Source organism: Acanthochromis polyacanthus, chromosome 9, assembly GCF_021347895.1.
Source record: "Acanthochromis polyacanthus isolate Apoly-LR-REF ecotype Palm Island chromosome 9, KAUST_Apoly_ChrSc, whole genome shotgun sequence".
In the NCBI taxonomy this organism is placed as follows: Eukaryota; Metazoa; Chordata; class Actinopteri; family Pomacentridae; genus Acanthochromis; species Acanthochromis polyacanthus.
The window spans coordinates 22274630-22302136 of NC_067121.1; the positions used below are offsets into that span (position 1 = coordinate 22274630).

The 27507-nt window shown below is 39.8% G+C and overlaps 1 protein-coding gene across 9 annotated transcripts; it reads right to left on the reverse strand.

The window, feature by feature from the left end:
- Nucleotides 1-700: 700 nt before the first annotated feature.
- Nucleotides 701-27507, reverse strand: dtna (dystrobrevin, alpha). 9 transcript variants are annotated; one of them, XM_051952902.1, is made up of 23 exons: nucleotides 25825-25963; nucleotides 23184-23251; nucleotides 20920-21000; nucleotides 20616-20829; nucleotides 20163-20248; nucleotides 19519-19673; nucleotides 19309-19414; nucleotides 18617-18783; nucleotides 18259-18383; nucleotides 16513-16596; nucleotides 16218-16286; nucleotides 13741-13836; nucleotides 12209-12290; nucleotides 11779-11873; nucleotides 10249-10362; nucleotides 9972-10068; nucleotides 7231-7260; nucleotides 6500-6659; nucleotides 6323-6412; nucleotides 6137-6236; nucleotides 4163-4280; nucleotides 4005-4041; nucleotides 701-1987 (listed from the first exon to the last, which is right to left on the reverse strand). In XM_051952902.1, the coding sequence occupies exons 1-22, from the start codon at nucleotides 25839-25841 to the stop codon at nucleotides 4024-4026; spliced, it is 2172 nt and encodes a 723-aa protein (XP_051808862.1). In that variant the 5' UTR covers nucleotides 25842-25963; the 3' UTR covers nucleotides 701-1987; nucleotides 4005-4023. The 9 variants fall into 9 exon arrangements, with proteins under 9 accessions (XP_051808862.1, XP_022060164.1, XP_051808857.1 ...); XM_022204472.2 differs by lacking the exons at nucleotides 7231-7260; nucleotides 25825-25963 and adding an exon at nucleotides 27261-27507; XM_051952897.1 differs by lacking the exon at nucleotides 7231-7260 and having other exon boundaries at nucleotides 6137-6233; nucleotides 25825-25962.

Genomic DNA, 27507 nt, shown 5'->3' on the forward strand with positions numbered 1-27507 from the left:
GTTTTGTTTCTTTGTCTTATGTGCACGTCATGGGATCCAATTAAGTTAAATGTAATTTTAGGTTGTCACAGAGCTATAAATGCAGAGCACAAAGTTGATTAAATAAATCTGAGAGTCAGTCATTGACACGACTGCACTCCTCCTCTTTTAACACCAGGGAGCAGTAATGCACTTGATGTCAGAAGAAAGAGCTTTGGTGAATATTTCATCAATATTACAGCTGCATGAGAACAATGACACTACAATAGACACAATATGGAGAAGGAAAATCATACTACAGGAAAAATATCATACAGCCTTGTAGTTATTTTTCAGGGAGGAGTGGTGGATGCTGTGGGTGTCTGTATAAATAATGTGTTTCAATGTTGAAAGAAATGGCCTGTGGTCACGCCTTTAAAAAGTCGTGGTAATAATAATCAGAAAGCCTAAAATCAGCTAATTCATATGCTTTTAATACTGCCAAAGCCCAGAGCAAAGAAATCTCCTCCCTAATATGCACATGACTGTGAGATTCAGTGCCGGATGGCTGCTTTTATGTTACCTCAGATGGTGGGTCTCTGTGATGAATTATAGACAATAGGTTGAGGGCAGTCAACAGTGCATTTATGACAGATAATAAATGTGCACTGCCAAACCAAGCCAATTGAAGTGTGTCGTTCTGGAATGGAAAAAGAAAGAGAAAGGAGTTCATAGGCGAAAATTGTGATATTGTGTCAACACTTTATTATGCATCACCACCATGCAAAATCACTGCTATGAACTTGCTCAAAAATCAAACTAGATATATTTCACACATTTATGATTTTAGATTGGCTTGCCACTTTTTCCCCAAAGTGACTGGGTAAAGTTTTGTGCACACTCGGAAAATACATCAGGAGTGTGTGTGTGTGTGTGTGTGTGTGTGTGTGTGTGTGTGTGTGTGTGTGTGTGTGTGTGTGTGTGTGTGTGTGCAAGTCACACAGAAATTTGTGTGAGAGCATTGGGGCTAACAAATGAAACGACGGCAAATGGTCTATGATCAAGTCTTAATTCACAAACCATTGATAGTAAACACAATTTGTTCAATGCCCTTGCCAGTGTAAACCTTTGAATTTAAGCACTATGGATGTCTCCGTCACTTCTTTTTTTACTGTATTTAAAACACCTTCAAACATTAGAAGCTCATATCTTATATTTAATTGACCATTTATATGTGGACAGTATACATATCCGCAGTCCAAACCTGGTCCTAGCATCACTTTAAATCCGTCCAGAGAAGACATCCAGCATTGCTGCAGGTGTGTTTTCGTGTAAGCTACATGCTGCATTGACAGGTTGGATGAACTCCAATGAGAGGTCATCCAATAAGCTAAGGCAGTGTGCGTAATTATTACTGATGTATGAAAAAAACAAATGTATCTGATCAGCCTGCTCCAAAGAAAAGAAAAGAAAAGAAAAACAGTACAAAAGCAACTCAGCAGCAACAGGAACAAATCATTGGAATAGTGGTAAAATGTGTTCATAGTAACCCGGCCAGAGTCATACATTTACAAAAGATTTCAAATTTTGACATTAATAACTTCAGTTCCAAACATTATCTCAGGTGTATCACCGCAAATCATTAAATCAAATGACAACAAACACTGAAAATGGGTCCATTGTATTTAAACACATGAGAAATCGAAAGAATCAGGTTTGTACTAACAGAGTAGTTGTACATTTGATAGACAACTCATATAAAAAGAACGAAAATTAAGAAATAATTTCCCAAAATCATGTATTTTTATGGCACCTGTGGTTTAATAGACAGCTCAGTAATTAATCTCTTTACATCAGCTCACAGTATTACCTTAAATATGTGCTTGGTTAAAAAATAGATCTTCATAAATGTATTCTATGGTTGGATTAAGCGGAACTTGAATTCTCCATGTCTTCAGTGCTCGGTACTGTCGGCCCAGTGTTGTCTCGTCCAGTGTCTTCTACTATTGTTGCTTTTCATATTGCTCACCTATGACGAATGAAGACCCCATTAGAATCAGCATGGTGATGGCGGCGGTCAATATATACAACAAAAAAAGATTCAGTGTGTGTGCTAGCATAGACTCCAGCTGGGATAGACTCCAGCTGATATAGGGTGAAGACAGGGGACACCCTGGAGTGTAACCAGTCTGTAACAGGGCTACATATAGAGACAAACTAACACACGTCACATTGACAGACAATTTAGAATCACCAATTAACCTCAGCATGTTTTTGGACTGTGGGAGGAAGCTGCATGCACAGAGACAACATGCAAACTCCATGCAGAATGACCCCAGGCCCAGATAAGATAAAATTCATTTGATTGCTGTGATCTCATATTACATGGGATGTATTTTAGCCTGGAAGGGTATATTCTGGGCTAGGCTAATTCAGCCCCAGGGGTATAAATTGGGCTAAGCTAAAGTATACTTAGGCGGGGGGGGGGGGGGGGGGGGGGGATTCTGGCCTGTGAAACAAATCAAGTCAGTCTTAGTTTAAGCACAAATCAAACATAATAAAAAGAGGTATTATACTGAAATCTGTTTTACAGAAACAGTTGAAAGCAACACCAACCAATATGAATGTTCTTTCATAAAGTTTTGCTTCACTTTTTTTGGTTTTCAATACAGTTCTTCCTTTGATTTGAACCATTAAGAAATTGTAATTAATGAAGTGACTGATTTGCTTGTTGAGCATACCTCTGTAAAAAAAAACAACAACAACTAAATAACTTAACAATTAAGAGTTTAACATGCTTAATCTTTATATGTCAACAGGTATACTTTGGCCGGGGGGGTTAATCTGGCCTGGTTTATTCTCAGCAGCTGAGGTCACTTTGTAGCTACAAAAGTGACTTAGAGGCTGACATGTAGGGAAATCAAACATCAGTGATTTTGTTCTAAATTAGATTAATTACTGAACATATTGAGGTCGAAGAGAGAAGAAAACAGAAAGCCGACGGTCAGCTCTGCGAGGCCGGACACAGACAGAGTGTATTTAGGTAATGTTGGCTAACAATAGCAAGCAGACAGGCTCACAGTGACAATGCAGTTATGTGCGCGTTAATAGGAATAATGTTTACTATAATCGCCTATAATCTTAATTTAATTTAATTGAAACACATTATCATATTTGTGAATTAGTATAAATAGAAAGACATTCCCAAATTTCACTGCAATCCATCCAGTAGTTGTTGAAATGTTGCAATAACTGCAAATGATTGTCTGTGAAGTTGCAGTTTACATCCATGTCTGTGAAGACTTGTTAATAATTAACAGTAATGACTGAAGGAAGTGGGCACAAAAGATTAACCTCATCAATGAACTTTCCGGCCACATGTGAAATGCAGTGTCTCTGTCTCCTTCTGATCCTGAGTATTAGTGTTGAATAAAATAAGAAAAGTGTTTTTGCAAAACATTATGATGTCACTGTGAATTTGACATATTTAAACCAACAGTCATTACTTCTTAATTTTATCTGGAGATTTTGTCATTATTAGCATATGAATGCTTAATTTAGGGGCAAATAACATGTTTTGTAAACTCACAGTAATCTTTGACCACCAAAGTCTACTCGGTTCATTCTTGAATCTCAAGCAAACGTTTGTGGCAAATTTGTATAAAATTCCTCATGGTGCTCAGGAGATGCTGTGTGAATGGGACTGGTGCAAAACCAGAAAACATAATGCCATTAATAGTCAGACTAGCAAAAAAACATTGTCACTCCAGGAATCATGGCGCAAGTGTGGCTACATGCACCAGTTAAATCGACTGGTAATACGACAAAGACCTGCATACAGTGGGAATCATGTCACATGGAAGTAATAAAAACGAGGAAATGACTCACAGCCATGATATCATAAACATGATTGAAGGAAGAGTAAACGCAAAAGGCCAACATTCCTGCAGATGTTTCCCAACATTTGGTTAAATGATAAAATGATAAACTCGTCGGTTAAATGATTTGCAGTTCAAATAAGTCATGCAAAGTTACAGTTAACTTACCGGTCACCTGGACTGACAGTCACTGCTGCAGCGTCACCTGCAAACCACAATGCATAGAGCAGATGAGAACAAGCACTGACAAGGGGTACTGCAATAACATCTGAACACACAATATGCCACCTTCCCTTTCCATTCGGCTCTAAAAAAACTCCACTCACCATGCAAGTTTTGTCTGTTTCCTGCCTGTGCTTCATCAGCTCCTCCAGCTTGAGCTCATCCTCCAGCTGCTGCTCCAGATCGTTCTCAAAGCTCTCCTCATCTGCAGTGCTAGCAGGCCTGTGGCAAACACCAAGCAGTTTAAAACAAGACAGAAGAGGGGGCTGTAACTGAAGGCAGCAAGTAAAAAAATACACAGATTAAGATGTAGGACATGACCTATGCATAAAGTATTTGGGTCACAGATCTGCATGGAACAAAGCAATGCTACTGGGAGAAATAACAACAGGGAAAATAAACTGTTAGGAGGAAACAGACAGATGTGCCAAAGCATTTTCTCAGGTTGTGCTGGGAAAGCACTCAAGAAGACAGAAAGTAGAAAAAGTTTTGGATATGAAGAAGAACTGGAGGGGAGTCCTCTGAAGGTGTTATGGTTATCCACACGTGACATTTCCTTGCATCTTATAATTCCAAAATGGTTCAAAAACACTACAAAAGCCAGTTATATTGTCCTCCTGAGACCCAGACCATTCATTTATGTCCTCTGTACTGGACATTTGTTTTTGATGTATATCTTTTGACTCGTTTGACCAACCCTACCAAACCCTGACATGTTTTATAGAGGACATCCTGGCCTTTCTAATATCTCAAGTGATTGGGTGGGATGAGGGAAACTTTGTTTTCATGCTGAGACAAAATGGAGACAGCAGCAAAAGTTTAGTCAAAAATTGTTAAGATATCATTGTTTTACCTATGGTAATCATATATTTTCTTGTTTATGAATTTGTCAGAAATTATAAATTGGGGTAGCAGTTCAGTTAAACTTTTTGTCTGGAAAAATAGTAGCCCCTTTATGAATGTCAGCTGCTATGGACATGAGAACGATTTAATGGGGTTAGCTAATAGCTAATAGCTGGCTAGTTTTTTGTTTATATTCAAATTTCTTTGTGGGGTAATAAACACGTTGAATGTAAATTAATTAATGTAATAAATAAATAGCTGTTTATTACCATGCTTCATTGTACCTCTTAATTTTATGCACTACTGTCACTTACTATAGTTTCTTAAATTTTCATTAGAAAATGGAATGACATTCTTGTTTTCTTGCCGACCTATTTGATTTTGAAGTGCTGCTGTTTTGTTTATTTCTGGTAAAAAATATTCTGTTGTCCATAAAATAAAAATATTTTTCAAAAATTCTAAATTGTGAGTTGTTGTTTATATGGAGTCACAGGAGTGCCACATGAAAAATATTAGTCAAAATAATAGTTTCTCTTTATATTTCCACATTATTTATTTATTTCTCTTGATATTTCCACATTTATTTATTTATTTATATTTTGATGTGGCACTCCTGTGACTCCATAGTTTTAGCTCCCAAAAGGCAGAAAATGACAAAAAGTGTAAATTGAAAGATATTTTTTCCCTCAGTTCTCAGGAGGTTATATACTATGTATTGGCTAATGTACTACTAACTGATTATTTTATGTTATGCTACTTTATGTACTTCATTACATTTCAGAGGTGAAGGCTGTACATTTTGCTCACCCACATTTATGAGGCAGGCATCGTTATGTTTACTTTAATACAACTACAAATACAATTAAATGGTCCAGCTTAAACTTAGTGGGCTCTCCTTCTTATTTGTGACCCCTTACAAAACAGCTGTCACGCTATTAATGAATTGAGTAATTTTTAAATAAACATTTTTTAAAATGGTGTCATTTAAATAAATTTTTGAGGCAAAGCAAAGTTAAAACTCAAAAAATATCATACAAACATGTGAAGCAAAATCAATCAAATTCATCTTGCATCTTCTTTACTTACGTATGTACTTGTAGCTGAAAATATTTATGCACTTTTACTTATGCTGGATGTAAAATTTTAATCAATTTTTTAAAAATAATGTATTGATACTTTTACTTGAGTATAACATTTCAGTATGTTGTCTGTCACTTCACATATCGGATCAGTACCTTGGTTTATAAGTAAAGAAAGGATCTGAAGAGGTTGAGGCCAAAAGGTCACAACGTCCAAATTCTGAATCCACAGTGCTCTCAGTCTCACTTCCACCTTCTGGGGGAAAAAAAGAGTTATACTAAAGCAGCTGGTGTATATTAATTTAAAGAGCAAAGCACAAGCTTTCCTTTACTCATTATGACCTGAATTGAGCTCCTTAACCAGGGATGACATGGTGTTGGTGATGGAGTCAGCAGCAATAAGTAGGTCGTTCCTCAAATTTCTCCTTGGACCTTTGAAAGAGAAGAACATTCAAGTTCATCATGTGATCATATACAGCTTTTAACTAGTTAAAAGTATAATATATACCACTGTGATACCCTGAGCGAAGGCCTCCTGAACATCCCCTCCCACGCCCATGAGTGAGTCCTGAGGTGTGTGAGTCGGGGTGGTGCCGGCTGAGTCCGAGTGGATCGGTGTGGGGATCGGCCGGCTGATGGTGTGGCTGGGAGAAGAGCGTGGAGAGCCGGGACCCTGAGTCTGAACCACGAACAGACAGGTTGAGAGTCAGCTGTGCCACTGTGTTTACGTCATAGTGAGAAAATCATGCTATATTGGCAAAAAAGGCAAGAAGAAAATAACTATCAAGGCAAAAAAAACCACAAGATATTAAACATACATGTTTCACACTTTGTTATTCTCAGGCCTTAAATCACAGCAAAGAAGCTTCATTTGAACAACAATTCATCTGGATACACTGAAACCCCAATTTCACAATAATAGTAAGTAAAAAACTGTGACACACACGCTAGAAATGTAAGTTATGCAAAGTAATAAAGCTGCATTTATTATTGTGTCAGTATTTTACAAATGCTCAACATGCTATTAAAATAGAACTCACTCCCAAAGAGCCATTCCAATTATTCCCACAGACCAAACCACAAGCTGCTTCTTGTCTGGTGAATGCCAAGTATTGCCAAACTGAAGAATTAAACCTCTTTTGGTTTTTTTTTTTTAAAAAACAGTTGAGACACAAGGTTCACCTGACAACAGCGAGGTACTTATTCCAAACATGCATCCAAGTCTTTTATTTTTGCCTCTCCGTTTTCACACTTACAGCTTGTTTTCGTTCCTCCTCCAGCTGAAAAACAATATTTTATAGCTTGTGAAACAACAACCACATCTTTCGGTATTTCCGAGGCAAGCATGTGGCCTCCTCATGCAAGTTTAATGGAATAGCATCGACCCTTTCAGACTAATTAGATTGATATCCTCCCCACTTAAGCCAGTATAGCGAGCAGTTTATGTAGGCTTTGAGGAACTCCCGTCCTGTTGACTGCAGAAGATCTTCTCACATCAAAGGTTATCCTTCCTAGAGGGGGGCAGTCATGTGCTCTTGTAAGGTGTGATGGAGCATAATGCCAAGCTCAATATCCTAAATCCTAAAATGTCTGTTTGGATTCCTGTGTCGTACGAAATACCTGAAGATAATACAGAACTGTTTGTCAGAGAGAATAAAACAAACTATAACGTCTTTGCTGAACAAGTAAATTACTGCTTTTTGACAAATAAAAGGAAAAACCTGAACCCCTGACCTCTACAGTGAGGTGATCCAGTCCCTCTGTTATGCTACGTCACTGCAAATCAATACAAAGTCGTTCTGAGAGATGCCCTTTATCCTATGACAAAACATTTTTATCCTGATGGGAGTGACCTCCTCCCCGATGGCAACGCTCCCATCGATAGGACACAAGGGGCCACTGATTGGTTTAATAAGTATGAATGATATGAATCTAATGCTAGAGCCTTTGCAGTCATCAGATCTCAATACAGCTGAACATCTACAGGAGATTTTGGGCTTGTCAAAACCTCAAATAAGGGAATACAGTTTGGAATAACAGCATAGAGGTTAAAAGATTTGGGGAATCAATGCCACAGGGCATTAAGCTGTTCTGGCAGCAAAATCCTTACTCAGATATTTTATGTTGATTTTTCTATAATGCAGTCACCTGCATGCATAACCACAGCAGTAACCATTGCCGACATCTTTTTTTTGAGACACACAAGCTGCTGATTTCTTGTCCGTCACACCTTTCTGTTAAATATGTGAATTGCATATGACTGCACAGAGAGATCTGATTTTAATGATCAGTATCTGGACCGGTCGAGACATTTTTTGACTGATTGGTATCCGCTTTATTGAGCATGAACCTAAGTCTGATCCTCTGTTTATGTCCTGAGGGCACAATTTGTTGCAAGATGGTGTTAAAATGTCTGCACTGTGAAAATATTTTAAATTGGGAAATGAAAGCAATCCGGTAGCCGCTTGTAGTATCTGCAATGTGAGCATTTTGCACAGCGGTAGTAACGGAGTTGTTTTACTCTACCAGTTTTATGCGGCACCTAAAAGCTAAACACTGGATGGACCACAGTGAGTTTGCTCACGTTTAGAAGGAAAGAAAAAGTGCCTTGATATAGTGAAAAGGCCAAAAGTATTGTGGAAAGGATAACTGAATTCAGTGTGTTGGATGAGCAGCTCAGGCTTTTGAAAGTCTTGTACGGGAAGCCAAAAAGGCCATAATTCATTTGCTTGCACAAGATGGTTTGCATGCAACTCAAGTTAATATGATGCAATTTATGCAGCACCTAAACTTCAACAAGGTTTGTGACCACCTACTAAGGTCTTTAATCAGATGTGACTGCTATTGAAGAGGAATTGAATTTTGTGTTGCACATTTTTTGCATACTAGATTTACTAGAATGCAGCACTCAGTGAAGTTGTTGTTTTGCTTTGTTGTTTGTGTGAATGTTTAAATTATTCTATTCCACCACTTCAAGGTTTAATTTTAAACTGTAATTAAACTATAATGGAGCACTAAATGAACTAATTATTCCGTCAAACAACGCAGCGGAGCTATGTGACGATCGGCGTAGGTTTTTCCTTCTGTTCATCTGTCTGTTAGCAACATTATTCAAAAACGGCATAACAGATTTGGATGAAATTTTCAGGGAAGGTCAGAAATGATACAAGGACCAATTGATTGGATTTTGGCAATGATGCAGCTTACAGTCTGGATCCACAGATTTGTTAAAGTTTTCTGTATTGCGAGATAGTGGCACAGCGACACTGTAACTATGACAATACGTAAATACTTCATCAGCTACCCACTGATGATCACATTATTGCGATCCTACAACAAATCCACCACTGCAGACTTATTGGGACTTATCTGTTGGAAATCATACAACGAAAGAGCAGCCTTGGCGGTGTACTGCGCTCTCTGAGTGCTTTTCTTGTTTAGTATATTTACTTGTTTATTTATTTCCAATTGCTGAGAGCAGCAAGTGGAATTGAGATAAATTATTTTAATTTCTAACATAAAAATGCCATTAAGGACTAGACTGGATGCAGAAATGTATTAATGCACTGAAGCACTTTTCAGTTGTTGAACATAACTTTTAAAATTGTACGCCCCCTAATGTTGGTGCTGTGTAATATATCATGTTTCAACACTACAAAGTGCAGTGTTTGCTTTAATTCAGTCGGAGTGATCAGCCACAGCTGGAGGAAATTGTAATACAAGGAACATTCATTATCGGACCATATTGCTCACCACCTGCTTCATAATAAATTTAAAAAAATACAAGCTATAGTGCACATGTCCATGAAAGCATCCACACTGCAGCACCACTGATTCTTTCCAAGAAACAAAACTGAAACTAAATTAAAACATTATAGTTCCCCACAGGAAACATAAAAGCGTGTTCCTCCAGTGATCATGAAGAAATCTCGACTGTGCTCCGTATTTGACTGCAGCGCACATAAAGAGATGAAAGGCACATCTGTAGTACCTTGAGAAGCATCATTAGTTGCTCCAGCTGCACCATGAGTTCCCTGCGACTCTCCTGCAGAGTAGACATTCTTTGTTCAAGCTCATCTTTGCGTTGCCTAACAGAAGAAACAAGATGTGATAAAACCAGGCAGACACGTCAATAGGAAAAAAAAAAAAGAGAAACAAAACACATCACAGGCATCTTAAGACTCCACCGCACATTTATTTAGCAAATTAAGCAAAACTGTCTGCCATAAATCTGTTCTATGAAGTGAGTCAAAAGGTGGCAAAGTTACCTGAGAAGTCGGAGCTCAGCGAGCAGGGTGGGGTTCTGCTGACCTCTGTCAGGAGGCGGCTGGGATGCTTCTTCATGCTGAAGGCGCAGCCGCTGGATTTCCTGCAGGATTTCTCTATAATGAGGTGTGAGGCATATACAAGTCACATTAAACTGTATTCCTCTCATTTTTTTTGCACATGAACATCAATAAACCTAAAACAATGAGGATCTGTATATTCTGCTCCTCCCAGACAAATATGTGACTGTTTAAGTTCAACATAAACCTACATCAATTGACTTCTTTGGCCACTTGGGGGCAGCAGAAACAAGCTGTTATCACCTCAGTTATTCACAGTGTCCAGCAGATACAGAGCAGCAGTACTTTGTGTGGCTTTCTTTCAACAATTTTCTGTCTACCCAGTCTTTTGAAGCTCTAAATTCTCCATTATGTTCACCAGCCACTTACTTGTATTTTGGTGAACAGGTAGCCTACAGTGGGCTATAATTTTTAAATATCTTTTTGCCAAACCAGCACGTGTCTGCTCCAGCCAAAACAGTGCTTTGTAAGTGGTGAGCGCAGACCAAAACAGAAATGTTTCAGACTGAAAAGCCACACAGTGAGCAGAAAGATGACATGTGGAAGCTTTTTGTCTTGTCGCCGCAGAAAGAGCGCATTAGTTACTAAATTACACTGATCCGTTCTATTCAAGCGTCCCAGGAAGCCATGACAGTGAGCCAGAATTCACAATTGCAAGACCATGAAAGAGAAGTAGCTCCAATGAGTTCAGTCAGCTTTTCCTACTGTGACACGCCAAAATATGCCTGTCAAAACCTTTAAAGGGGTCCAGGGAGATGGATCCATTGTTCATATAAAAACATTGATCATAGCTGCTTTAAAACCTACTACCTCACTCTCAATTTAACTTTCGCCTGTTTTCACTACTTACTATTTATTGTCCTCATTTTGACATTTAAATTTTATGTGACTTCATTCATAACTTTGAAACTGATTTCATCTTATTTCAGATTTATTTTTATATGCAATTTTAAAGCACCTGGGATTTGCCACTGTGCATAAATATAGTCAGATATTTGCATTAAAATTGTACATTTTAGTAGAATAAATCCCAACTTGTTGATGATCATAATAAAAATGATCACTGTGTATATGTTGCATGTAATTCACACTGCTTTTTTAAAATCCCGACCGTTCTGTTTACATTTATCTAACTTTATATTGTTATCTACAACTTATTCTATTAATATACTGTACTTGGTGGGGTTGTATCATTCTATTCACACTGTTCATTCTGTTTATACTGTAGAACACTGTATGTACTAATGGCACATAAAAGGCACATTTACTGCTCCTTCTACATTTCATTGTCTTCAAAAAAGTTGAATCTGATCTAATCTTTGAGGTTTGTTTTTTGTTCAGATCAAGAGTCCCTTCATTCTAAAGGTGTATTTCTTGTTATAAAGTTGACAAAAGAAGTGAAACATCAACAGAACAGAACTGAACAGTAGCACCAAAGCAGTCATCCCTAACCTGTTTTTGCTCTCGAGCTCGGCAATGAGCTGTCTCTGCTGTTTGTTGGCATCCAGAGAACAGGGGAGGTCTGTGGGGACCCTCTGCTGCTGAGCCTGTTGGTGAAACCGAGCAGGAGACATCACATGAACCGACTATACCTCCAGATGATGTCATCCACCGCTTTATCTCGTATCTCAAGAGGGAACAAAGCAGTTAAGTCACCAGCCATCCATCAAGTTCCGGTCAGAGCGTGAACAGACACGCAAGTCTGGTTAGAAATGATCACCACCTTGGCAATAAAAAGGACTGAAACCTCATGAAGTGGAGTAGCAGCATACGTTAAATCCTTTTCTCATCAAGGACAGATTTCTGGCACTGGACAGCTATGAAAGATGCCATGATGTTGTGTGCAATAAATGTCTTACATATATATATATATATCTCTCACCGCAGCATCAGCAGCCAGTCTAGCAGCATAGCGGGCGATGAGGCTGTGCTCTTCATCTTGATGGTTACTGCTCTCCAGCAAACTGATCAAGAGGAAAATCGAGATGGGAGTCACAACATGACACAATTAATAATGCACAGCTATGCAGATACCAAACACGCATAAGAAATCTATGCAAAGAAAGCAAAGGAAGTTTTATTTTTTTCGAGAGTCAGAGTAGTTATTTGGCAGAGCCTGCGTAACCATGCTAATCTATTCATATAAAAAACACAAAAAGCATAAATGAAGTTGGGTTATTGTGTAAAAGTGGAGGTGAAGCCATCAATCGCTTTGTATTTAAAAGCCAATCTGATCACCAAAGCAGTAGAAAATATGGTTTTGCACTTGTACGCACACATACTGTAACTGCATTCATACAGGAAGATATGAGGTGGCTGCTAATATAATACAATACTATAGGTGGCATTCGACCGCCATTAAAAATACACACACACACCGTCAAAATTTAGTCCACAAAGCTATAAAGCTCAAGTAATAATGTTTCAAAGCGGAGAGAACATGTCATATTTCTAGTGATAAATAAAAAGAAACACAGGTTGCACATCTGTCTGACTTACAGCATCAAACTCATATAAGAGAATACTATGTAAGGAAGTAATTGAAGTATTTTGTGCCATTTAACTAAATCAACTAAGCCTCCTAAAGTATTTGTATACAATTATTTGTCTCCTCTATTTAAAAAAAAAAGAAGTCAAAACAATACATATACATTGCAAAATTTAAAAAAGAAAAAAGTTTAGTTCAATATTATAGAATCATACATTTCCGTTCAAAAGTTTGGGGTCACTTAGAAATGTTGTTATTTTTGAAAGAAAAGCATTTTTTTTAAGGAAGATAGCATTTAATTCATCAAAAATCCAGTCTAGTCATTGTTAACGTGGTAAATGACTATTTCAGCTGGAAACGGCTGATTTTTAATGGAATATCTACATAGGGGTACAGAGGAACATTTCCAGCAACCATCACTCCTGTGTTCTAATGCTAATGGGGTTGAAAGGCTAATTGATGATTAGAAAACCCTTGTGCAATTATGTTAGCACATGAATGAAAAGTGAGAGTTTTCATGGAAAACTTACACGATATGAAATGGTCTGGATGACCCCAGACTTTTGAACAGTAGTGTATGTGCAGTTCTGAGGTCTTTCGAGGACTCAAAAAAAATCTTTCCCCTCAGAATCAAATCTAATCTAGCCTACACTGTTCACTTGGCAGAAACAAACTCTAATTCCCATTTTGGACACAAATCAGTCAGAAACACTAATTGCTGCTGAATAGCAACAATGCACTGAGAAAAGTGTCAAAGGCCGAGGAGAACCGTCTGTACAACTGTCTGACAGCATGCAGCGTTAGGACTGGAACACATTCACAGTTAGACTGGGTTAGGGGGAAAAGGCCATGAGGCGGCGGTTCAGCAGAGCACACAGTTTCCACCGACGTCCGGCAAACATAGCAGCAGCAGCACACCAACTAACCATGTTTTAGGGTTGTTTTGGAGCATATTCACATAGAGGCCAATGAGAACATGTTCGTCGGCAAGTCTATCAGCAACATCGAGGTTGTAGTTCAACCTGGAACAGTGGATGGTTTCACAAAACATAGAACGTTACACAGGTGACAACAGAGGGGAAGGAGAGTGAGGGAGAAGAGGAGGGGACGTAACAAAGGAGGAGAGGGGGAGAACGGCTGAAAAGCAGCCATTCATGGGTGACTAGAGAAAAACAAGGCCATATTATGTTTGGGAGAGACACCACTGATGAAGGCTAGGAGCACGATTGAGGACATGCCTAGCAAAAAAAATGCATTTATACATCAGCTACATAATGTTTACATTCTACAGTCATCAATCACTCAGTGCTCTATTATAAAAATGACTGAGGGAACATTATTTATAGGTTAAACAATCTGCCCTCTAGATATGCCAAGCATGCACAGTCCCTTTTGATGTAGCTCCTACATTTGTAGAAGCTTCCACCTGTATCACAAACCCCTATAGTGTAGCAACCATGCTGACTATCATTATGGAGAACCACAACATACGTGGAGGAGAGTCAGTGCATTCAATATAGAAAAAAATGAGTCTTGACAGCCCTGTAAGCAAATATTTTCAATACTATGCTCTTTGTGCCAGTATAGTCAGCCAGAACTCCATACTTCTAATAGCTGCTATATGTGCTAGCAATGTTTAGCCGAGCTGGTTTGATTGAAATACAGAAGATTTCTGCAAAAGCAAAACGTTTGCAGAAAATTAGCATGAAACTGAGGATGAATTTTAGCAAAGACTGTAGTTTGTCAAACAATGTTGTCACAAATTTTCCGGTGTTGGTCACTAGTGACGAAGTTCAAGCAACATTACTGCAAAAAGGAGAAGTTTGACACCACTGGCAAACATGTTCCTTTGGGACTCTGCAAGGAAAATGACTGGAGTAATCAGACTGTATATCCTGACCGTACATAGTCCATTGTGAGGGAACAAGGAGAGAGATATTGGCGTGACATACAACAAGTCAGCTTCCTGGTCTGAATAAAACTGGAAATTGGGGAGATGTACGTAAATGTTTTCCCCTAGTGGTCACTTACAGTACTGCAAAAAAAAAATCCTCTGCAACCCAAAAAGCACATCTTACAAGTGTAAAAATATTGACAGGATGGCCTCCCAAAATGTACAAAGATAATTTTTTATGGAGTTTCTATGCTGGTGAAATTTTCATAAAGCATAGAAGAAATATAAAATCTACGGGTCAAATGGGGAAGGCATGGAAAAGACAAGCAGGGGAAAAAGTAATGCGCAAACCATGCAGGTTAAAATCTTTTTTGCCTCCCATGTGAGCAGTTTCCATTGAAGAGAGATCTCCTTCATATATCCACGGTTATGTGGCATGCACTATAACTATTCAGCTACCAAACTAGGAACAATCTACAAGCTTTTGAAGCAGCATTAATGCACAGAGTATTTTTCTACATGTAAGTAGCTTCATTGCAATTCGGTGCTGAGCAGCATCTAGCTGGTTTATTGGCGCTTTGTTAATGACATTCATCTGGCTGGCTGGCTGGCTGGCTGTGGGAAATTTTTAAAAATGGACTCAAGGATGTTAAAACCCTCTGTGGGTTTTAACATCCATGTGGGTCATTTATGGATTTGATTGAGGTGCAACACTAAATCTACTGGAGTGGCCCTTTAACAGTCCACATTACTAAAAGTCAAAGCTTCAGTCCTGAGTTTAGGAATGATAATCAGATATTCTCTTCAGTGTCTCCAAAAGCTACCCTGTTAGCTTTCAAAGGACACATCTCCTGGAAGCTTCTCAGCCTGCACAAACAGCAACTGCAATGTCAAATATTCTGACACGCTTATCAAGAATAACCTAAGGAACGCCACTCATCACTTCTGTATGTTTTCTATACGCCTGAGTTATGAAAGGGAGTAGTGTTCCCTAAAGAAATGCATTCCTCTCTCAAGTGCAGGTGCAGAAGAGCTCAGATGCTTTTCACTCAAAAAAAATCAATAGTTTAATCTTTGACAGTAACAGCAACGGAAAAAGGAAGTTAATCCCACTTCATCTAAATATATACATACATCATGAACCACAACGCTGAGAATTTATATAATTTAACTGCTGGAGCTCCAACACAGAGAGGACTGATGGTAACATTTAATGCAGCTCCTATTAGAATCTGGCAGTTAGTGTTTCCCATTTCTGTGTGTATGAAAACATTGTAAAAGACACTCTAAACTAATGGCCAATGATCTTCATGATGCATGCTTCATCTAGCGTCTTCGAAAAAGCCCCATGAGGATAAAAATGTAAACCCGTCTACAGGAAAACCGGTTTGCTAATAGTTTCCTCAAGACGATAAGCACTCTAGTTTATGATATGATTATTATCTATATGAGTTCACACATGCATTTGCACTAGAAAGGCGTTCTCATATGCACACCTGTGACACTTACCCTCTCCCTTTCAACAGATGTGGAGCAGCCCCAGTCAGGGGCTTTCTGTGCTCAACATCATTATTCTTGCTGTAAGGCAAGCCATTTACATTCAGCTCAAGAAAAACACAAAAAAAGCGGTGATACACAAATGTTTGCACGCACACGCTTGCACACTTGGGGAAAATAAAGGCAAGAAAATAAAGACAGTGTGGGTCACAGAGTCCACAGGGCGCGAGGCCTTCAGGGAACATGGCAGACTGAAAAGATCTGTTGTATAATCCAGGGCAGCCATTGTTAGCGCTGCTGTACTCACTTTTTGGTGGAGTAAGGGTTCCCTGATGTAGGCATGGAGTGGGAGAGTGAGTAGTCATTGGTGATATTCACTGGTCTTGGTGGCCTGGACAGGAAAGAAAAAAATATCTGTTATCTAAACTAACAGGGCAGCTGTTTTTTTCTGATAATAAAGGCAGCAAATGCCTGTGCATATTTCTATTATATTTCATTCTTTCAGTCTTGTGGATTTCCTTCGACTGTACGTTCTTTGACTTTCCACTGACAGATAAAACATATCAAAAAGCATGACATTTGTTATGTATCATGTATGAAAACATGCAAGAATGAATGAAATGAATCAGTGAATTGACAAACACAACAGGTGTTCAGAAAGAAGTTAAAAACAGTAACTGTAAGTGTGGGACTTCACTAAAATACAATACAAAAGGTTCAGATCTACAGTTACAAAAATGTGTTAAATAATTAAAGCAAACTCACCACGTGTCTCTATTTTGTGGAAAGTAAAGAACAAGGAAAGGAACAAATACTTTGTTACAATCAGCCAAGCAGTATAAGACGAGACTAAACAACATGTCAAGGTTCAAGGCAGTCAGTTAAATCACTAAAATGTTCACCAGTAAGGCAGAATGCCTAAATGACAAATGGGCAAGCAGATATTAATTTATAGTACATATATGAGTAGAGAAACATACACTATCATTTAGAAGTTTGGGGTCACCCAGATAATTTCATGTTTTCCATGAAAACTCACACTTTTATTCATGCACTAACATATTTGCACAAGGGTTTCCTAATCATCAATTAGCCTTTCAGCACCATTAACTAACACAATGTAGCATTAGAACACAGGAGTGATGGTTTCTGGGAATGTTCCTCTGTACCCCTATGGAGATATTCCATTAAAAATCAGCCGTTTCCAACTAGAATAGTCATTTACTGCTTTAAGAATGTCTACACTGCATGTCTTATTGATTTAATGTTATCTGCATTGAAAAAAAATGCATTAACTCAAAAATAAGGACATTTCAATATGAGGGGAGACGGATAACTAACAAGAAATTGCAGAAACAAAATGTAAAACACATGTCTGAGATTATGTTTATTTGTACAACAAAAAGTATTATAAACGTATAATTCTTTCATACCCAAATATATGGGATTGATGCTCCACATGGTGTTTATTTAATGTCATAAAAATTAATAGATGCATCATTATCTGTCTATTAACTCTAATTTAAACACTGAATATTAAAATCTAGAATCAAACTACCATCCGATCTTCTGTCAAAGAGATGACTCCATTATTCTATACTTTTGGTGGTTTAAGTCTTTGAAAATACTGCGATTATTATTAAAAAACCCTCCAAATTCACATAAAAATTTAAGAAAATGCACAGACAAAACCAGCAGTGTATTTTGCCACATCAGAAGTGACTTTATGTTCCATTAGCCTTTAATAGACAACACCAGCGCTCATATAGCGGGCCGAATATTTGTTGCAATATTCATAAGAAAACACAAAACACTGCAAGGCAAGGAAGAAGGTAGCAGCAGTGTTGCAGATTACAATCACTCCCAAGGCTATAATTAAGTCTCATTGATCAGTTGACCCAAGAGATTGACTGGAATCGCTTCAGACATAGAGGCAGCTACAGGATCATTATCAGCTGAGGGATGAAATCAAGCATGTCAGAAAATAACACAACCCACCCGCTTAACCGATTCCTCTGTTGCGAAGGGAAAGGAAGACGGCAGATGAACTTACACAATATGAGCGAGGTTGAGAGGTTTCTCTGGCAATTCGGAAAACATGGGGTAAGGAGGCTCTCTGCTGGATGCACAGCTCAGTGACTTACTGAGGGCGTGGGATAACTTCTTAGCGGGGGATTTCTGTGGGGGAAACACACAAGAGAGGTGCAGAATGTGAGGACACTGAATCCACACCACGCGCCGTCAACACGGTAACGCTGTCGCCTGCGTCGTGCATTCAGCATCCTTACGCTGTAGTGAAGCAGAACAAAAATAGCCACGACGACTGGTCCAGTGCAGACACACCTCCTTTAGCCCACCCCTCTCCTCCTCCTCCTCCTCCTCCTCCCCCTCCCCTCCTCTCCATCCCTTACCCATGACGTATACTCCTTCATTTGGTGCTGGTTGCTATGGGAACCGCTGGCATGCCCCCTCCAGAAGCAGTCCTGACAGAGCTGGTAATTATGACATTGCTGGCAGCGGTAGCGGAAGCCCATCATACTCTCAGTATGGCAGTAGGAGCACTCGACCGGGTGAAAGACTGCAGGGAGGAGAGGAGGGGCCAGACACACACACACACACACACACACACACACACACACACACACACACACACACACACACACACACACACACACACACACACACACACACACACACACACACACACACACACACACACACACAAACAGATGTGACTGTAAAACCAGATATTTTGCACATTGTAGTGAGCAGAGGATTAATTTCCATTAATTTAAGGGCAGATGTGAGGGGGGATATTGAGTCTGACAACATTTCAAACAAACAGCGCCACGCTGCATGGAGCCGCATGTGTGTGTACATGTCTCAGCGCTTCTTCATATGGTGGTAGCTTGTGATGATGATGAGTGAATCACCGATACGCACACACATGCACACTCAGCCCCTATGGGAAATCTTCACTGGAGGTGTCTTCACGGTGCGTGTGTTTGCTTGACTGATTGTGAAGATTATGATGCAAAGCTGAACTTTACATCCTCCCAGCCCTGCTAGCTTTGCCCTTAAATATCCTGTGTGGCGTCCTTACCGTTCTCCACGTTGGCGAGCCGATGCATGAGCGGTAACCACACCAGACACTGAGGGGGCGGGTCTGACATCAACGTATCCAGGAATGTGTTGAGGGAGACCTTTTTCTATTGACGTACGGTGCAGAGGAGAGTGAGATTCACACACAACGTCAATGCTAAAACAATCTCAGGCTCGCTGATATCATGGAGCGCGGTTGATGAAGCCTCACCTGCTGTGTAAAGCATGTTCTTACAGCTTGCTCAGTGTAACCGAAAGAAGGCCCCTCAAAAACCGCCATGGGCAATTTGAGAACCTCCCTCAGAAACTGGTCAAACTGCGAGTACACCATTATTCCAGCGGAATCTGATATATGTGAAAAAATATCTGGAAACAATGCGATGGGAGACATTACACAAATTAATCAAACTAATTGTCAGTTGCCACCACAGTCGGCTAATTACAGCATTACACAATACAATTATCCCACTTATTTGGGAAAACAAATCAAAGTGAAGCAGTTATTCAGATCAGTTGTAACTGTACACCAGCCCTCCTGTTTTCCCTTACAGGCTGCTGTTCCAACAGATTTTTGTATATTATGTAATAAAGCCTAACCTTCACATCATGAATAATGACTTCTCTCAGCCTTGAAGAGGCCTGTGCTGCTGCTTTGTTTAATAAACAATGACTAAGCAGACAGATATATAGAAAATAAAGACAATAATGAATTTGAATTAGAAATCTCAAAGCAAAACATTATTAATAAACTACAAATTGTAGCTTTGCAAAGACAATTTGCTGATTTATTACAGGTAAAATAGGTGATTCTAATTTCATTTTTCACTATTGAAAGTGAGATGCTGTGTTTCTTACATCTTAATTTATCCAGAATTTTCCCTCCACAGATGGCTGCCAGGGCCAACTTCACAACAAAGACAGATATCTTGCCATGTCCCTCCCTACAAGAGGCAAAAAGAAACATTATTCTCACAGATTCTTTTGAAACAGAGCTGCAAAAACATATGCAGTGCTCCTTGTAGAAGCAGCTTTTGTTTTAGTAAGTGGCATGCACGATTCTACCTTTAAAGGCAAGCTTGCAAAAGAATGACACTCGTCTTAAAGAATGTTTAACTTGGCTTTTACCTTGACCAAAAATATTCACTCTGCACCCGCATGTTGTGGCATTACTAAGGTAAATATTTGGTATTTTCCCTCCACTTGGGCGTCCACTTGTCAGTGACATTTCACACCACATTAGCTCACGTCAAAACCTTTGACATGAAAGTACACAACCAGCCGCCAATTCTCATGTGACGTGTTACTCACGGGTCGTAGGCAGCCAGCAGGAAGTTGAGCAGCAGGCTGATGGACTGCTCCACGTTGATCTGGTGGGTGGTGGGCATGCGCTTGTTCAGCTGGTAAAAGATAGTGGACAGCACCACTTCTAGACGAGCCACTGAGAGCTCAGCGTTGAGGTCCACGGTGTTGAGGCCGTTCTCTCGGAAAGCCTCGATGACGTTCCAAATATCAACCAAATGCACTGAAAGCAGGCAAACAACGCATGAACATTTTGATGTGGGACGGTTATGAGCTACACGATGTAATTAAAAGTACGCGGCAGCATACTCACAATTGCATTTCTTCTGCACAAATCTGAGTTTGCAGGCTGTTCTGTATGTCGACAGTCGTATGGAATCCAAATCTTGCGCCCCTGAGGAAAATATAACCGTTAATTAACTTTGGAAGTGACGATACCAGTTGATAAGAAATCTGGAAGTCTAACTGGAGTGTATGGAGCCTAAAGCGTTTCATTTTACATAAATAAATATACCAATATGAAATAAGTACTCACATCAATAAATTCAGAGGGGATATATCTAATATTATAAACATGATTTTAGAAAATGACTAAATATATGCATGGGGTTCATCTTGTTTTGTTTCTTATTGTTAATCATTTCTATTTTACTCCAGCAGTTTTTCATTTTGTCACTGATTCAAAGTGGGTGTCATTCACGATGCTTTTCCCCCCAAGTAACTTTTATGTACAATAATGATGCCATTTTTGTCACTTAATGCAATACTTCAAATGTACACTGCCGTTCAAAAGTTTGGGGTCACTTCGAAAAGTCCTTATTTTTGAAGGAAAAGCATCTTTTTTTCAATGAAGACATACAGTCTAGACCAGGGGTGCCACACTCATTTTAGATTTTAGGGGCCACATTCAGTCCAATTTCAACTCAAGTGGGACAGACCAGTTAAATCACAGCACACTAACCTATAAATAACTCCAAGTTTTTGCTTTGTTTTAGTGCAAAAAAGCATGTTCTGAAAATGTTGACATTTAAGGAATTATCTTTTTACAAAACATTATGAACAACCTGAAATTTCTTAAGAAAAATAAATTCAGTTTTAACAATATTAACCTCAGCTGATCATTTACACATTAAAACTTACAGATCACAGAGTATCTACAAAAGGAACAAAACATTAAGTCACGGGTATCTGGAACTGAACAGCATAGTATTTTACTTTGTGATCAAACTGACAAAAGTAAAAAAACAAAAGAATAACAAAAACAAGACAACTACTACAACATCAGACATAAAGTGACAAGAAATGAGACAAACGACACGAAACAAAACAAAAACGAAACAAAAAATTAGACAACAAAGTTACAAAGCGACAAAAAAAATGGACAAACGACACAAGTGAGACAAAAATATGCAAAACAGCAAAAACAATTCTCTCAACAATGAATAAAGCCAAAAACAAAATGACAAAAATAAAACAAAAAACTCAAGCGAGACCAAAAGGAAACACAAAATGACAAAGATGAGGAGCAAAATCACAAAAAATGAGACAAAAGTCAGGCAAAAAAGACCAAAAACAACAAAAACAAGGCAAAATATTACAAAAATGAGACACAAAACAACAAAAGAACAATGAGACACATAGTATTTTACTTTATGATCAAAACAACTTGTCATGGTCTAGAAATGATTTTAAATTTACAGTTTTACATAATTATAATTTGCAGTTAATGTCTTCTCTTTAATTTTTACATTTTACAAAGTTGTGGGCCAGATTGGACCCTCTGGCAGGCTGATTTTTGGCCTACGGGCCGTATGTTTGACACCTGTGGTCTAGACATTGTTAATGTGGTAAAGGACTATTCTAGCTGGAAGCAGCTGGTTTTAAATGGATTATCTACATAGGGGTACAGAGGAACATTCCCAGAAACCATCACTCCTGTGTTCTAATGCTACATTGTGTTAGCTAATGGTGTTGAAAGGCTAACTGATGATTAGAAAGCCCTTGTGCAATTATGTTAGCACATGAATAAACTTTCTAACGTATGTGTAACCAAGCGTATGTGTAACCACTTTATTAAGTATACCTTATTTTTCCACTTTTCTAGAGCCAACACAATGTAAAATCCAAATTCTCTTTGAATTTGTGCATATAATGGACCTGGGACAAGGACTTGTCAGCATAGTGTTGTTTAGCAAAGGTTTCGCGTTTGGTGACTTTCAGCCCCCTGCAGTCCTCTGACATGAAAAGCAGGTTTAGCTAATATATGGATGGAACAACTTCTACAGAATAAAAATGAGCCGCAATAAATTCTGTGATTGTGAAAAGAAGAGGCATAAAATCATTTTATAATAATGAGCTGTAGGCGCATGTGTGCCTTCATGCTGTGTGACTGGTGATTGAGCATGAGGTCATACTGCAGGTCTGCGTCTCCAAAATCAATCTGGCTGACACCAGTGACACTTGGTCTTCATGATATTTGCTTTAGAAGAAACTTAGAGAGAACAACTTGCCATTTTTATGGTCAGCGAGTAAAACAGTCCAGCATAGATCACCAGAGCTGCGGCCCTGAGCACTTACTCATCTCGACAAACAGTTGCCTTCTATCTGCCATGTTGTCACCGCTCTGCCCGCAGTCTTCAATCATTCTGATCAAGAGGAGAGAAAGTCATGTCAGAGCCTGTGAGCATCAGCATTTAGCACTTACGCTTTCAATTATGGCATTGTCCAGTCACTGAATACACCCTTCACAAGGCTTCATTGTGGAAAAATTAACCACTAAGTTGAACTGTATCCCAAAGCATTTGTTAAAGTACTGTGTGTGTTTCAAATACTCACCACATTCTAACAGCGATCTGTCAATTTGGCACGATGTAACTCAGTGTGTGCGCATCGTGTCATTTCACTGTAAACAGTACGTTGCTACTGGCATTTAATAGACTCTACTGTGGCTCAGCATATATGTAATTTACAGACATAAAAGTCAAAATCATGAGTCAGCGGTAAACAAAAGCAGCTTCTTATTTCCAGTCAGTCACCTAACCTTAGCTTCATGAGTTGGCTGAAAGTGCTGCCTCTGACTGACTTTTTCTGGCTTTTCCAGCCAACTTGTAAACAAAGAAAGTCAAAAGGTTTTAGATATGCACTTGATGGCCACACGCACTATATTGTGCTGAAATTGAGGCTAAAGCTGCAGCTCCAGAGCTAACATCACCACCAGCAAAGCCCCACATGATGCAAGACACAAGCAAGCAAAGAAACAGTATTGTTCTTGTTTTGCAGCGTCGATCCAAATTACTGCGCTAAGGTGTATGTTTTTCTGTCTGTCTGTCTGTGAGCAACATTACTCAAAAACGGACACACAGATTTTGATGAAAATTTCAGGGAAGGTCAGAAATGACACAAGGACCAACTGATTAGATTTTGGCAGTGATGTGGCTCATAGTCCAGATCCATGGATTTGTTAAAGATTTCTGGATCATTGCGGCATGGCGTCACCATAACTATGACTACAAGTGAAGCGGTTGATTTGTAGGGTTGATTTGTAGTAGGATCACATGATTGTGATCCTACTACAAATCAACCGCTGCAGATTTTTTGGGACTTATTCATCGGAAATCACACAACGACTGGGCAGGGTTGGTGGAGTACTTTTCTTTTATTGTAAATATGATGACAAAAATTGTAAGATCAGAACTTTATAGACCAGTGATCCTAAACTCTGACAGCATCCAGGACCGGCTGTGACTGTGGAGAAATGCAACACTATGGATGTTTCTTGTACATAAACTGTAACCCAAAAAAAAATGAATGTTGTTAGAAAATGATACGCTCTGTTGTTTTGGATATTAGCTTGTGTTTTTGTGCTTGGACAGGTAATGAAAAGCTTCAAACTCTTTATGGAGTGTGGAACAGATAAGCACAGTGCTACTCATCTTGGGTAGAATCTCCTGGAGTTGATGGAGTGTAGACGTCTCTAAAAAGGAGACTAAAAGGGGTCCAACACCCCATTTTGCCCCATGGCCTCACTGGAGGTTAATCCGGCCCTGGTGCGTACTGTCTGACTGCACTATTTCAAAGGAATTTCTCTGCAACTTGAATGTAACACACTGCAGCGCTCATCAGAAATGTTCAGAAAAACTTAAGTTAGACAAGGACAAGACTTTGAAAGGGAGAGCAGCAGAGAGAATGCTCACACCATGCCTCACTGCACACTGTCCGAGGCAATCTAATACACCTAGTCATGTGGTTTGTTGCCATGGCAGCAAAGATCCCAGCCGCTCTGTTCGTAAAAACACACACACACACACTCTCTCACATACACACACACAACAAACACCTCCCACTGCAGACAAGCAAAGTTTGCAGAGAAAAGTTTTGTTCACGAGTAAATATCTTTTATGAGATAACGCTCTGTGGGCTGATAGTTGGGAGCACAGTGGCACGTCTTGGCCGAGTGGCTCGAAAACTCTTTTTCTGCAAGACAATCACTCAGGCATGCTATTTTTAAATTACTCTGACAGTAATTGGTAGACCCAAATACTACGCTGCAGAGACCCACAGTGCAGAAATTAGAATTCACCTGGTGTTAAAAAACAAACAGCAGCACTTTTTTTCTCTCTCTTTCTTTTGCTTGCCTTCCTCTGACTCTCGCCAGTACAAGGCAGTCAATTATGGAGCACCAGGAATCTTTGAAATCTAGTTGAAGAGGGAAGAGATTAAGCTAATAAGTTAACCTGCTATTACAGTATCAAGTGCAGTATTTTAGTACATTAATTCACAGCATGGCAGCGAAGAGACGCATCAGAAATAAGTGAAACATATAACCTATGACAACTGTGTAATAGCACAAATAATACAAGGCAATGATAAATGCAGCCACAACAGTAAACAGCAGTTTTAGATACAGAGCAATGCCAGGTCACTGCTGGGAGCCAGTAGCCCAATGTCATCTTGAAAGGAATAGATATTCAGGCCCATTCATCACTTCCAGAGCGATTGAAAGCAAAAGTGTGCAACTAGACACAATTTTATAGATGAGCATTGATATTCTTTCCCACATCAGGAAAAAAACAGATCGTGAGTGCTAGCTATGTGACCTTCTGCGGTCTGTTTACAGTCTCGGAAATAATTGAGAATTATACAGTCTATTGCTGGAGTAGATGCAAAACTGGCGGATACAAACTGTACGATGCTGATGGGAACAAGACGATCACTGTACCTTTCGTAAATCACCATGTTCTCCTCCTTCCTCTGAGCTGACTTATCACAAAGCCAAGTCTTCGTTCTACAAACAACTGTCCACAACTCCTTTCAAACAGTACAACAAAAACCTGCCCATGCGGACGAAGTCTAATATCTGAAATTAGAAACTGTAAGCCGGGACACGGTGTGTGCTGCCTCTATCTTTAACTACAAATGAGAAGGCGCCACATTCTTGTACGGCTTTACTGGTTCTCTAGTTGCAGACCCCAAACCTCAGTGCTGGCACCTGCCCAGCAAACATTACTCTTTCTCTGTGGCACTGTCACACTGTCAGTCTTCAGGAAATAACTGCCCTTAAAAGAGCAAATCATGTCGAATCATTAACAGTGCAGAGGGACTGGTGGGGCAAAGCACTGCCAAGGGTCTCACAGGAGTGACTCACACCATCTTTTTAATGCTGCACAGACTTCCACTGGCCAAATATCAGAGCAGAAACTAAGAAAAAAAAAGCCGTAATAGCCTGTTATTTACATTTTGATTCTATTTCTGTAGCAGCTGAGTGGAACACAGAGGACGGCACTGTGAATTTATGTCCTCCTCCATGTACTTGGACCAGACTGTCATGCAACATTTCCAAACACAAGCACTTACTTGAGTTACAGTCCAATCTGTTTGGCTGGTTCGGGACAGTACATCGCAGCTGTTACCACTGATTGGCCTGAGTTATTTTTACATCACGAGACTGCAAACTACACTGGCATCCAAATCCCATCCCCTGACAGGAATAAAAAAGCTGCAGCCATTGACTTAAGGCTAATCAGCTGTTGTTGCCTGAGTGCTGTTAGCAGGTACAGTTTCCCCTCTTCCTGCCTGGTACCAGCCAGTGATGTCTGCTGGAAGGGCCCTCCGCTGCCTGTCGCCTGCTGATCATCACCATGGTTTCGGCTGCAAAAAGGGAAAAACTTTGGGACCCCGATGTGAAACGAGGGCGCACAGATTTAAGGGTGCTGTGATTTTGTTTGAAGGCACTGTTATGGAAATGAAGCTGAATTCTGGGAAGTCAGAAAAATAGTGGTAACTCTGGATGAAGTAGATGCAGCATGTTTGCGTGTTCAACTATGGGATGTGATGTAATGCATCTGCAGAAAAAGAGATGCTCTCCAAAGGCAAGCACTGACTGGACATTAACTGCAACAGGCACCTTCCGCTCTGCTCCATGCATCACCTGTCACGCTAGAGACACCTGTGAAGGAGACAAAAGGTACACAAACACCCCTCCTACATTCACAACCCGCTTTTCCGCCCTTTTACCCCACGGATCCTCGCTTTTACCGCCGAAACTTGACAAACTCCCCTCCACCCAGAGTGACAAAGTAGGTTAAGGTCGCTCTTCTGACTGCCTGCCAGCCTCCAGCAGCTGCAGCGAGCGGCGCGCACTTGCACAAGACTTACCAGAATTTATTTCGAGGCATGTCATGCAACATCGCCGCTTTCCATCCAGGAATCCGTCGTGTCCCGCGGTGCGATCAGGGTTTCTTTGGTGTCGGGAGCCGCATCACTGCACGAAGCGGCCGCAGTTGTGCCGCTCTCCTGCAAAGCTTGTGTTGTGGAAATTTTCGGGCAGCGCACTGGCTGAGCAGAACAAGGCAGCGTCTGCCTCCAGTATGTGGCCTCCGCGGTGACGTAATGCGGAATCTCT

Coding starts and splice junctions, on each gene's coding strand:
- dtna (XM_051952902.1), bottom strand. Junction 21,001..23,183: donor GCAACTGTTTGTCGAGATGA/GTAAGTGCTCAG, acceptor TATTTTCCTCAG/GGGCGCAAGATTTGGATTCC. Junction 20,249..20,615: donor CTGCTGGCTGCCTACGACCC/GTGAGTAACACG, acceptor TGCCTCTTGTAG/GGAGGGACATGGCAAGATAT.